This window comes from Aotus nancymaae, unplaced genomic scaffold (genome assembly GCF_030222135.1).
Source record: "Aotus nancymaae isolate 86718 unplaced genomic scaffold, 86718_ANA_hifiasm-v0.15.2.pri h1tg000057l, whole genome shotgun sequence".
Classification (NCBI taxonomy): domain Eukaryota; kingdom Metazoa; phylum Chordata; class Mammalia; order Primates; family Aotidae; genus Aotus; species Aotus nancymaae.
The window spans coordinates 38,094,176-38,108,137 of record NW_026988471.1 but is presented as its reverse complement, the minus strand read 5'-3'; the positions used below and the strand labels follow the sequence as shown (position 1 = coordinate 38,108,137).

General features: G+C 34.7%; 1 protein-coding gene across 4 annotated transcripts in view; it reads left to right on the top strand.

Annotated features, from left to right (window-relative positions):
• Positions 1-13,962, top strand: part of MAP4K3 (mitogen-activated protein kinase kinase kinase kinase 3) — a 181,715-nt gene that overhangs the window by 113,480 nt on the left and 54,273 nt on the right. For 3 of the 4 annotated variants that reach the window (XR_002478564.2, XM_012450641.2, XM_064364021.1), the window contains 3 exons: positions 3,350-3,428; positions 6,866-6,924; positions 8,376-8,438. Coding sequence is in view for 3 of the 4 variants with exons in the window: in XM_012450641.2 (XP_012306064.2) it covers positions 3,350-3,428; positions 6,866-6,924; positions 8,376-8,438 (201 nt within the window). In the remaining variant the exon portion in view is untranslated. The remainder of the gene's footprint in view (positions 1-3,349; positions 3,429-6,865; positions 6,925-8,375; positions 8,439-13,962) is intronic. The other variant, XM_012450642.2, reaches the window with a different exon arrangement.

Sequence of the window (13,962 nt, the reverse complement as noted above, 5' to 3'; positions counted from 1 at the left end):
GGCAGGGTTTTTTTCAAGTAGTAATAAAAATAATTTTAATCACATGGCATGTAAAGCATTGTTTAAAAAAATAGACACCATGCATCATTGTGAATGGCTTGTTTCTTTAAATGCCATTTATTAGAATGATTATTTTCATCATCGCTTCTCTAAATATCATGTATTAGTTATTAAAAGCCTGTTGTCACAGGTGTCTATGACTAGTATATATTACATTTATAGAGAAAAATGAGAGTGTTTGTATTTAGAAATTAAAGGCTAAATTTTGATTTTAAAAATCTTAACCATTTTTATTAGTGATCTTGAAAAAATTCATTGAGTTTCTTTTTCTCTTAACTTTTAGTTTCGAGGTACATGTGCAGGTTGGTTCTGTAGATAAATGGTGTATCACAGGGGATTGGTGTGCATACTCTTTTGTCACCCAGGTAATAAGCCAAGTACCCAGTAGGTAGTTTTTTATACTTAACCTTCTCCGAAACTCAGGTAGGCCCCTGTGTCTATTATTCTCTTCTTTGTATCCATGTGTACTCAATGTTTAGCTCCCACTTGTCAGTGAGAACATGTGGAATTTGGTTTTCTGTTCCTGTGTTAGTTCACTTAGGATAATGGCCTCCAGCTCCATCCTTGTTGCTGAAAAGGACATTATCTCATTCTTTTTTATGACTGTGTATCTGTACCACATTTTCTTTATTCAGTCTACTGTTGTTGGGCATTTAGTTTAATTCAATATCTTTGCTATTGTGAATAGTACTGCGATGAACATAACATGTGCATGTGTCTATGGTAGAACAATTTATATTCCTTTGGGGATATACCCAGTAATGGCATTCCTTGGTTGAATGGTAGTTCTGAGTTCTTTGAGAAATCCCCAAACTGCTTTCCACAGTAGCTGAACTAGTTTACATTGTCACCTGCAGTGTGTAAGCATTCCCTTTTCCTTGCTGCCTTGCCAAAATCTGTTATTTTTTGACTTTTAAATAATAACCATTCTGGCTGGTGTGAGATGGTATCTCATTGTGGTTTTGATCTGCGTTTCTCCAGTGATTAGTGATGTTCAAGCATTTTTTTCATATTCTTGATGGCTGCATATATGTCTTTTTTCGAAAAATATCTGTCATGTCCTTTGCCCACTTTTTAATGGAGTTGTTTGGTTTTTGCTTGTTAATTTGTTTAAGGTTCTTACAGATTCAGGATATTAGATCTCGATGATGCATAGTTTGCAAAAATTTTCTCCTATTCTATGGGTTGTTGTTTACTCTGTTGATAGTTTGTTTTGCTGTGCCGAAGCCGTTTAGTTTAATTAGATCCCATTTGTCAATTTTTGGTTTTGTTGTAGTTGCTTTTGACATCTTCATCATGAAATCTTTGCTCATGGCTATCTGGAATGGTATTTCCTAGGTTTTCTTCAAGGGTTTTTATAGTTTTAGATTTTACATTTAAGCCTGTAATCCATCTTGAGTTGATTTTCATATATTGTGTAAGGAAGGAGTCCAGTTTCAATCTTCTGTATATGACTAACCAGTTATCCTAGTACCATTTATTGAATGCAGAGTTTTTTCCCCATTGCTTCTTGTTGTCAGGTTTGTCAAAGATCACATAGTTGTAGGTGTGCGGCTTTATTTCTAGGCTCTCTGTTGTGTTTCATTGGTCTGTGTGTCTATTTTTATACTAGTACTATTCTCTCTTGGTTCTGTAGCCTTGTAGTATACCTTGAAATCAGGTAATATGGTGCCTCTAATGTTGTTTTGTTTAGGATTGCTTTGGTTATTGGGGCTCTTTTTTGGTTCCATGTGAATTTTAGAATAAATTTTTCTATAATTTTTAATTTTTGAGAATATATCTACATAGCCTTTGTCTAATGATGCTAAAGGATATCCTTTTAGAAGTCTAGCTTTTTAAGTTCAGATGAGCTATTTTAGAATCGATTCTGCTTATTTGAAATTCTAGTAAATGTAATACCATTTTAGAGTTGTTAAGTGTAATCTTTCATTGTTAGAAAACAAATTATTTAGCATTTCAGAAGATTGTACCTAACATTCTGTTGCCTCCTTTAATTTCAGGGTGGGCATCTTTCATTCCCTGGCCTCATTTAACAAAATCTTGTGGCAGTCCCTTGCTCCTTTTATACATGAAATATTTCATTGTCAAAAGCAATTTTTGGAAAATAATACTATTTTCTTATTCAACCATCTGAATTGGTACATGTGAAGAGAAAATAATCAGTCAAGTCTCTTTTTCTTTTTTTTTTTTCTTTTTTTTCCTTTTTTTTTCAGTCAAGTCTCGTTCACCTCTGTTCTAAAGAGTGAAATATGGCTTTTGTATAACTGGATAGTCTTTCATACAATCATTTAATTTCTTGAGTTAGTTATCAGTTTGTTCCTGACATGCTAGCGGTTCAGTTTTCAAAGGATTTCTCTAAATCGTATTTTTCAGCTTTTTTTTTCCTAATACTGGAGGCCTTTGACACATCTCATATTGGACATTCAGAGTATAAGTTTTCCAGTACTCCTTTGTGATCACATTTAATTAGGCTCTATAAATAATTTCAAGGTGTGAAACTTCTTTGTAAATTAAAGGCAAATAATTGAATACTGGTATATTTCCTACTTATGGAAATTATAATGGTACATCTATCATCAAGAGAAACTGAGATGGAGTGAAGAGTATTTTTTTAATGACAAAAAAAAAGCTTCTGAAAACCATAAAATACTGTATGTTCACATAAACATAAGTTATGTAATTTTGGGAAATCTTAATTAAATCAGTTATGATTCAAATTATGCTGAAAGTGAAACAATATCTTCTATAAATGTGTATGGTTTTTGAATATTATTTCAAAAAACTGTAAATTAAAAAATAAACCTTAACTTCTAAGCTCAGCCGTCATTGAATGATAGACGCAAATGGTAATGTTTACCCTGTTGTGTTTCCTTTCCCTTAAGAATTTCTTGATGTCAGAATAGATCCAGAACACTTAAATGAACTTGATTCATCTTTGTAGAATGGATCTAGACAAGTCTAATGTTGCACATACAAATAACCAGAATACGTTACTATTGTGTTTAATTTCATATGTATTTAATCTAGCCGAAGAAGTGCCCCTTCTAGTACAAATAATAATTTATGTTGTGGATAATAAAAATATTTTTTCACCTTCATAGTTTGAACTGCTGTTGTGATTTGCTCTTTCTTAAAAAGAATTTGCAAAGTTGTATTTTCCTTTCGTTTTTACTTAAAATGAAGTGTTTTTACTTAAAATGAAGTATTTTTTCCTATTTGGGTAGTTTTGTGGACCAAACTATGACTTGATTACCAAATGCTGCATGTCGTTGCTTTTGTTCTTTTCTAGCCTCTTGTTGCTGTACCACATAGAATTCACTCAACGAGTAGAAATGTGAGAGAAGAAAAAACACGCTCAGAGATAAACTGTAAGTATATACTATACACAGTTTATGATTTAATGATAGAAAATAAGATTTTAAGTTACAATTTAGTTATTTTTATTTTCTTCTGAATAATTTTTCTTTCTAAACGCTGTTAAAGTTTAATTAGAGCAATAAGAATTTCATTTTCCTTATTCTTGTGGAATTTTTGGTGGCAGAATGGGAAGTATTTATGTTTTTGCTGTTTGGGAGGAGAAGGTAATTCCTGGAATAAGCAGGATAGAAGTAATTAAGGCAGTGCCATTAAACTCCTATGTGTACCTAGAGAGCTTGTTAAATGCAATTTCAGATTCAGTACACCTGGGATGGATCTGCGGTTCTACTAACAAGCTCCCATGTTATCATATGCTCATAATCCAAGGGTAACAGAGAAATAGAGGTTCGCAAACTGCCCTAGCATCTGAGTAACCTGGCGGCTTTTAAAACCGTATTCGGAGGCCAGGCGTGGTGGCTCACGCCTGTAATCCAAGCACTTTGGAGGCCAAGGTAGGCGAATCACCTGAGGTTGGGAGTTCAAGACCAGCCTGACCAACATGGTGAAACCCCATCTTTTAAAAAAAAAAAAAGTACGTATTCGGGCCCCACTTTTCCGGAGTCCAATTCAATAGGTCTTGGATTGGCCCAGAAATCTTTTAAAATAGGCCTCTAGTTAATTCTTATGGACAGTCAAGTTATGGGCCCACTGAAACAAGCCATTCATTCACATGGGATCCAATACTATCAACTCATCAGTGATAAACTGCCCACAGGAATCCCTCCAACAATAGTGCTTAACTTTTTTTTCCTTAGAAGCGTTTATTCTCTAAGTTTTGTGCTAGTGAAACCTGGAAAGCATGGTGGATTATGTAAAAAGCTTAAGAGTGGGATTTGGTACTTTGTTTGCCAACAGTTAGTTGTGTGATCATATAAAATTATCTTTACAGCTACTGCTGAAGTCACATGTTTTAGATTTGCTAATTTCACCACAAAACTATTTTTCCAAAAATGACATCCTTAGCATTTTTGGGAAAAAATGCTCAAAAAAGAGCATTTCTCATCTTTTTCATATACATAAAGTAATTATGAAATATCTTTATCATTTCTTTAATATACAAAAAGTAATTAGAGGCCAGGTACAGTAGCTCACGCCTGTAATCCCAGCACTCCTGGGGGGCTGAGGCGGGCGGATCACTTGAGTCCAGGAGTTCAAGACCAGAATGGCCAACATGGTGAAACCCCATCTCTGTATAAACTACCAAAATGAGCCAGGCATGGTGATGCGCACCTGTAATCCCAGCTACTTGGGTGGCTGAGGCAGGAGAATCACTTGAGCCTGGGAGACGGAGGTTGCAGTGAGCCTAGATCATGCCACTACACTCCAGCCTGGGCAAAGAGCAAAATTCTGCCTCCAAAAAAATAAAGGAATTAGAGATGTCTTGCAGTTGATTTAGAAAACTTTATGTATTCAGTACTGTTGAAAATGTAAAGTACTCTCTATCTTGTTATCTGATTTTATTTAAAAATTACATCGTCGGTTTCTTTATATCACAGTGTAGTTGTTTCTGAATCACTCTGTGGTAACATATCAGTGATTCTCAACTTTTAAGTTCATATGCATGTGTATGCTGTTTCCAACTAGATGTCTAGGCTGGGCGCAGTGGCTCATGCCTATAATCCCAGCATTTTGGGAGGCCGAGGCGGGTGGATCACTTGAGGTCAGGAGTTGGAGACCAGCCTGACCAACATGGTGAAACCCTGTCTCTACTAAAAATACAAAAATTAGCCAGGCCTGGTGATGTGTGCCTGTAGTCCCAGCTACTCAGAGGCTGAGGCAGGAGAATTGCTTGAACCTGGGAGGCAGAGGTTGCAATGAGCTGAGATCCTGCCACTGCACTCCAGCCTGGGCGACAGAGTGAGACTCTGTCTCAATTAAAAAAAGGGGAGGTGCATCATATGAGAAGTCATGAGCACAAAGGGTAACAACAGATACTGGGGCCTACTTGAGGGTGAAGGGTAGGAGGAAGGAGAAGATCAGAAAAAGTAACTATTGAGTACTAGGCTTAGTTCCTAGGTGACAAAATAATCTGAATGACTTTTAGAAAGTGCAGATCAAAAAAGAAAAACCCCAATGGGATATCGTTTCACCCTGGTATAAATGGCTGTTGTTAAAAAGCCAAAAAATAACAGTTGCTGGTGAAAATTCAGAGAAAAGAGAACTCTTATATACTATTGGTGGGAATGTAAATTAGTACAATCACTGTGGTGAACAGTTTGGAGCTTCCTCAAAAAACTAAAAATAGAACTACTGTGTGATCCAGAACTACTGGATTATGCATCTAAAAGAAAGGATATCAGTATATCTAAGAGATATCTGCACTCCCAAGTTTATTGCAGCATTATCACAATACCCAGGATAGGCCTGGTACAGTGGCTCATGCTTGTAATCCCAGCACTTTGGGAGGCTGAGGCGGACAGATCACCTGAGGTCAGGAGTTCAAGACCAGCCTGACCAACATGGTGAAACCCCATCTCTACTAAAAGTAAAAAAAAAAAAAAATTAGCCAGGTGTGGTTGCATGCACCTGTAGTCCCAGCTACTTGGGAGGCTGAGGCAAGAGAATTGCTTTAACCCAGGAGGCGGAGGTTGCAGTGAGCTAAGAGCGTGCCATTGTACTGTAGCCTGGGCAACAGAATGAGACTCCGTGTCAAAAAAACACACACAAAAAAACACAAAACCCCAATACCCAGGATAAAGAATCAACCTATATGTCCATCAACAGATGAATAGATAAAAGAAATGTAGTATATATACATATCAGAATATTATTCAGTTATAAAAAAAAAACAATGAAATCCTGTCATTTTCAACAACATAGAGGGAACCGGAGGACATTAATGTTAAGTGACCAGGCGTGGAAAGACAAATATCTTATGTTCTGTCTCATAGGTGGTAGCTAAAGTAGTTGATCTCATGGAGGTAGAAGTAGAATGATGGTTACCAGAGGCAGAGAAGGGTAAGATAGGTGGATGGAGAGAGGTTGTTTCATGGGTACAAAAATAAAGTTAAATAGAAGGAATACATTCTACTCTTCAGTAGCAGAGTAAGGAAATTATAATTAACAATCATTTATTATATATTTGAAAATAGTTCAATTTGTAATGTTCCCAACACAAAGAAATGATAAATGTTTGATGTGATGGATATCCTATTTACTGTGTTTCGATCATTACACACTATATGCATGTATCAAAATATCACATGTACCACCATGAATATTTACAATTATTAGTATCAGTTTTGAAAACTGAAAACAAAAATCTTTGGAGGTCAGTGTATGGTTGATGGTAACATTAAATGTCTTTTACTGTGGAATAACTTTTTAAATTGTTATATCATTAAGAATATAAAAACAGATCCTGGTTTTACTTTTTTTTCTTTTTTAGTTGGCCAAGTGAAATTTGATCCACCCTTAAGAAAGGAGACAGAACCACATCATGAACTTGTAAGTAGTGTAGCCTTAGAATGTTAACACTGAAATAAATGTTTTAATTTGTCTCTGTGTGATGTATTAGTACTGACTAAAAAAGCTAGTTGTTAATATTTTCAATTTGAGGTCCCAGCTTGGTCAACATAGTAGACCCTGTCTCTACAAAAAGATTTTTAAGCTTAGTTGAGCACGGCAGTGTATACTTGTAGTCCTAGCTACTGGGGAGGCTAGGGCAGGAGGATCCCTTGAGCCCAGGAATTCAAGGTTACAGTGAGCTATGATAAAAGCCACTGTACTCCAGCCTGGGCAAAAGTGTGAGACCTTGTTTCTAAAAACATAAAATAAAATTTTTTTAAAAAATTGTGGGAAACAAGAAGGTAAGTAATTCTCAAATTCATAATAAATAAATCTGTGTTGCTGAATATTTTCAAAATTATTTTAGGAGAAACTTTCTAGTTTTAACATTCTCTGATTAAATGTTTTTAATGCTGGCTTTTAAATTATTTTTTTATTTTTTATTTTTTCTGTTTTTTGAGGAGCTTTTTAAAATATATATCTTTAGGATAAATGCCATGGTTTCCAAACATTAGAGTCTTATCTGTTTAGAGTACTAAAACTTAGGAAGATGAGGCATACATAGTAAATGAAGTTTGTCGTTCATTTAAGACTTGCTACAACTTTATGAATATACTTTGCATGATTCTTTTGTTGTTGTTTTATATACTCCTTTCCAGATAAATGATAATATATTAGATTCAATTGTAAAAGCAAAATACTTTGCAGCTATTTGAGATGTTAATATTCTATAGAACAATAAAAAAGAGACATTAGAAAATACAAAATTAATTCTAAAGAAATTATTTTGCCAGAGTTTCATATGATGTCTGTTTCATTTTTTTATTTGCTATTTAATAACGAGAAGAAAGTAACTGTTAATAAGTCCTAAGGATTGAAGTAGGAGCTTTCTTCTTAAATTTAATGCATATTTTAGCTCACTTGACTGAAGCATACAAAGGGTGTCATTAGCCTTTCTCTTATAGTTCCTCTAATTCAATGTACCAGTGTGGAGGAATAGAAAGTTAAAGAAAAAGTCTTAAAGTAATCATACTGTAATACCAAAACCTGACATTTATGAAGAGGGATGGAAAAAATTAAGAAAAAGTAGTCATGATATTTATAAATGCTAATTGTGTTTTGTTAAGGCAGTTTGAGTTTATTTTTTGTTTCTCTTTGTAAGTTGGCATTGCCTGTATTTAAATTCTGTACTAATTTAATAACTGCATTTTAGAGCAAAGTTGTTGTAATGTTGCTTTTTTATAAGCTGCCTAATACAGTTTGACTTTCCATTTGCCTTAATAAAATTATATTAGCAGGACTTACTTCCTTTGTGAAAGTTTCCCTTTGTGAATTTGTGGCTTTTAGTACTAAGCATAAATAACTTGGGTTTCTTGGTCTCTGCTAAACAGCCCGACAGTGATGGTTTTTTGGACAGTTCAGAAGAAATATACTACACTGCAAGATCTAATCTGGTATTTCTCATCTTCTGATTTTCTTTGTCAGCATTGTTTTAATCTTAATTGTTTTTTTTAAAGATCAAACATTTTGTCCAATTTAAGCATTGTTTTATAAGTTGCTATCATTTAGCAAACTTACACATATTAAGAATTGTAGCAATTTTTTCCCATAACAAGTTACATAAATGTCTACTCAAATATAATGCTGTAGTAATAAACAAACATGTTTGTCTTTTTTATGAAAAATGTTAATTTTTAATTTTATCACTCAAATATTAGGTTTTTTTTTTTTTTTTTAAAAAAATGACATTTCCCTGTAAAAATGTCCGGTTTAATGATATAACTTGTTTAAATGAACTAGAAACCACCCATCCACATATATATGTAAACTATTCATATGTTATATGGTACACATATTCATATATATATTACATATATAATGTTCATATATCATATGGTACACACATATATTCATATAATATATGGTACATGTATAATTTTTAAAGATAATTTGTTCCTGAATTAACAATGAAATCATTCTAAATGAAGTTTTAATTTTTCAGCATTACTATCATTTCTAGTTTCCTTAGGACAAAATTTAGATTATAAAGTATTCCTGAAGTTATAAATGCTGTCTTACAATTACATAAGAAAAAATGAGAAATTGTTGATATTCAATGTTAAATAATACTTTTAATAGTTTTTATTAAGTAAATAGTTGTTTCTGCTACTGTGGTTGGCGAGAGCCCCAAGTTACCCCCATATTTACTCTATGAGATTCTACTGTTCTGCCTTTTAAATGGAGTTTTCCTTCTCTTTCCTTCCTCTTTCTTTACCTTGGTAACATACATCTTTCAATTTTGGTTGGCTTAAATGATTCTTTCTGTAAATTTTTTAATTTAGGACCTCTGACATTTGTAAAATATAAAAGAGATTTTAGACATAATTTCCCTTCTTCAGGGAGGTTGCTGTCCTATTGGACAGAATATACTTAACATCTCAACTCCTACCCATGCAACAAAATATATAATGACTTAGCAAAATTTTGCCAGGTGGCAAACGTTGATGAGGGAAAGCTAACATACAGTAGGTACTATAGAGATGAGAGAAGGAGAAGAGCTTTGGGGCTCATGTGGCCTGTCTGGCTTCTAGGAGGAACTAAGACTAAAAGTCAGTATTGCGTAGGAACATGGTAGATTTTTCTGGAAGAGAAAGAACAGATGCTGGCTATGTTTCATGGGAATTGCAAACAATTGCCGACACAGACCACAGGTTTGAGAGATGTCAGGCAAAGAGCTGGGATTTTGAAATTATTATACTAATCTGAGATTCATTTTAAAAAGTAGATTTAAATTATCAAAGAAGAAGTGATAAGATGAAGCCATGAAATTGCATCTGTTCCCCATTGTTAGATTTGAAGAAACAGTGAAAAAAAAAAGTGGATGATGCCTATGTTTAACAGTCAGGTGGAACCAACGTTGGAGGTAGGGAAGAAGCAGTTGAAAAGCTAGGAGAGCCAGTAAATGCAGTGTCTCAAAAGAAAGAGGGATGGCCTAAAGAAACAGAACATATGATGATTGAGAATTAATCCATAGGGGCCAATTGAGATAACATATCTGAAGAAAACATAATTGGTGATTTCTGGATTGAAAATGTTTTCAGAATTAGACATATAGGCTAGAATGACAATTAGTGAAATTTATTACAGAACTAAAGATAGCACAATCAAAATTTTTAATTGACTTTAGTGTTTATTAATATCCTCCATGTAGAAAAGATAACAAGTCTGGAAACATAATACTTTAAAATTACAAATACTCTTTTCGGTGCCACTTGTGAAACTAGCCTAGTAACTTGAATAAATTACCATATTATGGCTTTGTTGCCTGGAACTGCTCCCACCTTCATCCCTGCTCCCTGCCCTATAATCAGGAGTTTCTTGTGGTACAGGAGAGAAGTTGACAGGGGGTCTTGTGACAATGGAGGGATTTAGGGACTGTTAGGATAGTTCTGGTAGAAGAGGGATGAATGAAATATTTGTCATAGTGTACAATTTATAAAACCAACCTTAAAGCTCACTCCTAATGGTAACAAAAGCCAACATTTATCTAGAGGATTTTATATACCAGGCATTATTCTAAGCACTTTAAATATATTAACTTATTTTTGTTTTACAAATGAGGTGATTTAAAGTGCAAAGAAGCTGAAATTCGTTACTCCTTAGCTAACAATAGCAGAGCTGGGATTTCTAAGCAGCCTTGCTCAGGAATTCAAACCTAAACCACTGTGCTGTATATTGCCTCTACCCAACATCATCAGTATATATTTTTAAAGTAATACTGTGCTCCCCTCTCCACATTTTAAAATAAATATCTATGTCCCATGGTTATGTTTTTTTGTTTGTTTTTTACTGTGGTAAAATACACATTACCAATTTTACCATTTTAACGTTTTTTACATCTACAGTCCAGTGGTTTTAAGTACATTCACATTGTTAATGCAGCTGTCACCACTATCCGTCTTCAGAATGATTTCATCTTCCCAAACTGAAACTCTATACCCATTAAACAGTAACTCCCCAGGCCGGGCGCGGTGGCTCACGCCTGTAATCCCAACACTTTGGGAGGCCGAGGCAGGCGGATCACGAGATCAAGAGATCGAGATGATCCTGATCAACATGGTGAAACCCCGTCTCTACTAAAAATACAAAAAATTAGCTGGGCACGGTGGCACGTGCCTGTAGTCCCAGCTACTCAGGAGGCTGAGGCAGGAGAATTGCCTGAACCCAGGAGGCGGAGGTTGCGGTGAGCCGAGATCGCGCCATTGCACTCCAGCCTGGGTAACAAGAGCGAAACTATGTTTCAAAAAAAAAAACAAAAAACAGTAACTCCCCATTCCATCTTCCCTCCAGCCCCTGGCAATGAACATTGTTTTCTGACTATGAATTTGACTCTAGGTATCTTGTATAAGGGGAATCATAGCATATTTGTTCTTTTGTGACTGGCTCACTTTACTTAGCGTAATTTCATAATATCTTCAGGGTTTCTCCATGTCACATCATGTGTCAGAATTTCCTTTTTAAGGCTGAATAATACTCCATTGCATGTAAATACACATCTTGTTTATACATTCATCCATTGACAGACAGTGAGTTGCTTATACCTTTTGGCTAATGTGACTAATGCTGCTATGAACATGAATATACAAATACCTGTTTGAGTTCCTGCTTTCAGTTCTTTTGATATGTAACTAGAAGTGGACTTGCTGATAATTCTATCTTTAATTTTTTAAGAAACTGTCATACTATTTTTCACAGCAGCTGCAACATTTTACATTCCCACCAGCGATGCACGAGTTCTACTTTATCCACATCCTCATCAGCACTTGTTATTATTCTCTGTTTTGTTTTGTTTTTTACTTTTGATAATAGCTATCCTAATGGGTATGAAGTAGCCATAGTTATTTCTGTTGTCTAATTTTATCAATTCTAAAATTTTGGCGCTATGAACAAGATTTTGTCTCTAACAAATGCTTATGGCTGACCACTTAAAGCTTGAGGAATCCAAAATGTCTAGTGCTCATCTTATCTGGCAGTTGGCACCAAGGTAAAAACCCTAAATCCCTTTGGGACCAGGAAAAAAATTTACCCCTTTAAAGACCTTGCTGCATAAACATTCCATATAATCCATGATTTCTGGTTGATTTAAATGCCAACTGTATTTGTTTTATGATTTTGTAAGTGAATTTAGAATGTTGTCTTTCAACTTTTATTACTATCCAAAAGTGCTCTCTTAAAAAAAAAAAAAAAGAAAGAAAGAAAAATCAGGTAATTAATATATGAAGCCAGAAGACTAGGGCTTGATTTTTTTAGAATTGGCGGTTGGTATGAGAATTTTTGAAAGATGTCTGACTTTAAAACAAAAACTCACTGTAAGTTGATAATTAAAAGAGTTTGCCCAAAACCATAAAAATCAGTTTATCTGATCTGCAAAATGCTTTCTTCAGGTCAAAAGATTGTATTACATATCCATCTTAACTGATACTATTTTTTTCTAATTTGCATAGTTTTACTGGCTATTTAAGCCCATATACCAATGAAAAAAAATTGAAAGTTAATTCTGTATAAAACACTACATTGGCCAGGCGAGGTGGCTCACACCTGTAATCTCAGCACTTTCAGACACCGAGGCGGGCAGATCACTTGAGGTCAGGAGTTTGAGACCAGCCTGGCCAGCATGGCAAAACCCCGTCTCTATTAAAAATACAAAAATTAGCTGGGCTTGGTGGTTTGTGTCTGTAATCCCAGCTATTTGGGAGGCTGAGGCGGGAGAATCACTTGAACCTGGAAGTCGGAGGTTGCAGTGAGCCAAGATCTCACCACTGCACTCCAACCTGGTCAACAGAGCGAGACTCCTCCTCAAAAACAAACAAACACTCTATGTTATGGCCATGGAGGGGCATAAATAAATAGTAACATAATCATTGCTCTAAAGAATTGTATAGTATACCTCATCTGCCCATACTCATTTCTGAGCCTGCAGTACAAAAGTCATATTCAATTTTTAGGCTCCTTAATCTGCTTTTATTAGTCAGAATCCTGCTTGATCAGTTAATATTCTGACTCTACTTGTTTTTCTGACTTTTTAAGAAATAAAAAAATATTTGAATTATCCTGGATTCAACCCCTGTCTATTTCTATAAATCAACTACTGCATTAAAAGGTGTCTCACTAACAACCTTATTTGTGCCATAATTTTCTCATTTTTGATGGGAAAAAATTTCTCCTGTTCTCTTTTTCTTGGTTAAGATATATTGCTCAAGTATTTTTTTCTTTTGTGTTTTTGTAGCCAACTGTATCAATTCTATTGACTTCCTGCTGCTTTCTCATCAGGTATAGACTTAAATCTCCCAAGGGGATTTTTTTTTTTAACTACAATAAGATGTTCTTGATCATATGCTTTCTTTTTCCAGTGTTCCATGTTACATCCTTTGTTCATTTTCAGTTCTTTCTCACACTTCGTGTTCTTAGAAATTCCATCTGAAATTTAGAAATGGTCTCCCATTTATTAAAATGAACCGCTGAAATTAGGACTTCGCAACCCAAAAAGATATTTTAATTGGGCTTGGCTAACGATCTTGAACTTTTAATCTGTACTAGATTAGTGCATGTTTTCAGCTCATGTTACTTGTTTGACTCTACTGTGTAAACACTGTTATTCATTAACAAGTCGATGCCTGATCGAAACTACTAACTTTTTTTATGCTGGCATACTCAAGTGTTTCTTGTTTAGCTTATGAAGAATGGCCATAGGATACCATCATCTTGGGTTATTTTGAGTGCTTTTCCAAGCATTATTTTAGTAGCATTTTTCTGATATGGAGTAACTTCCAAATCCTTTTTGAAAAGCATTTTAGATGAGACTTTCTTAGCCTGCCCCAAAAACATGTAAATAGCTACTAACTTTGCCTTGGTTTCACTTTTGTTCTTTTTTTATTTCTTCTCATTTTCCTTATCCAATTTTCTGTCTGAATTCCTGTC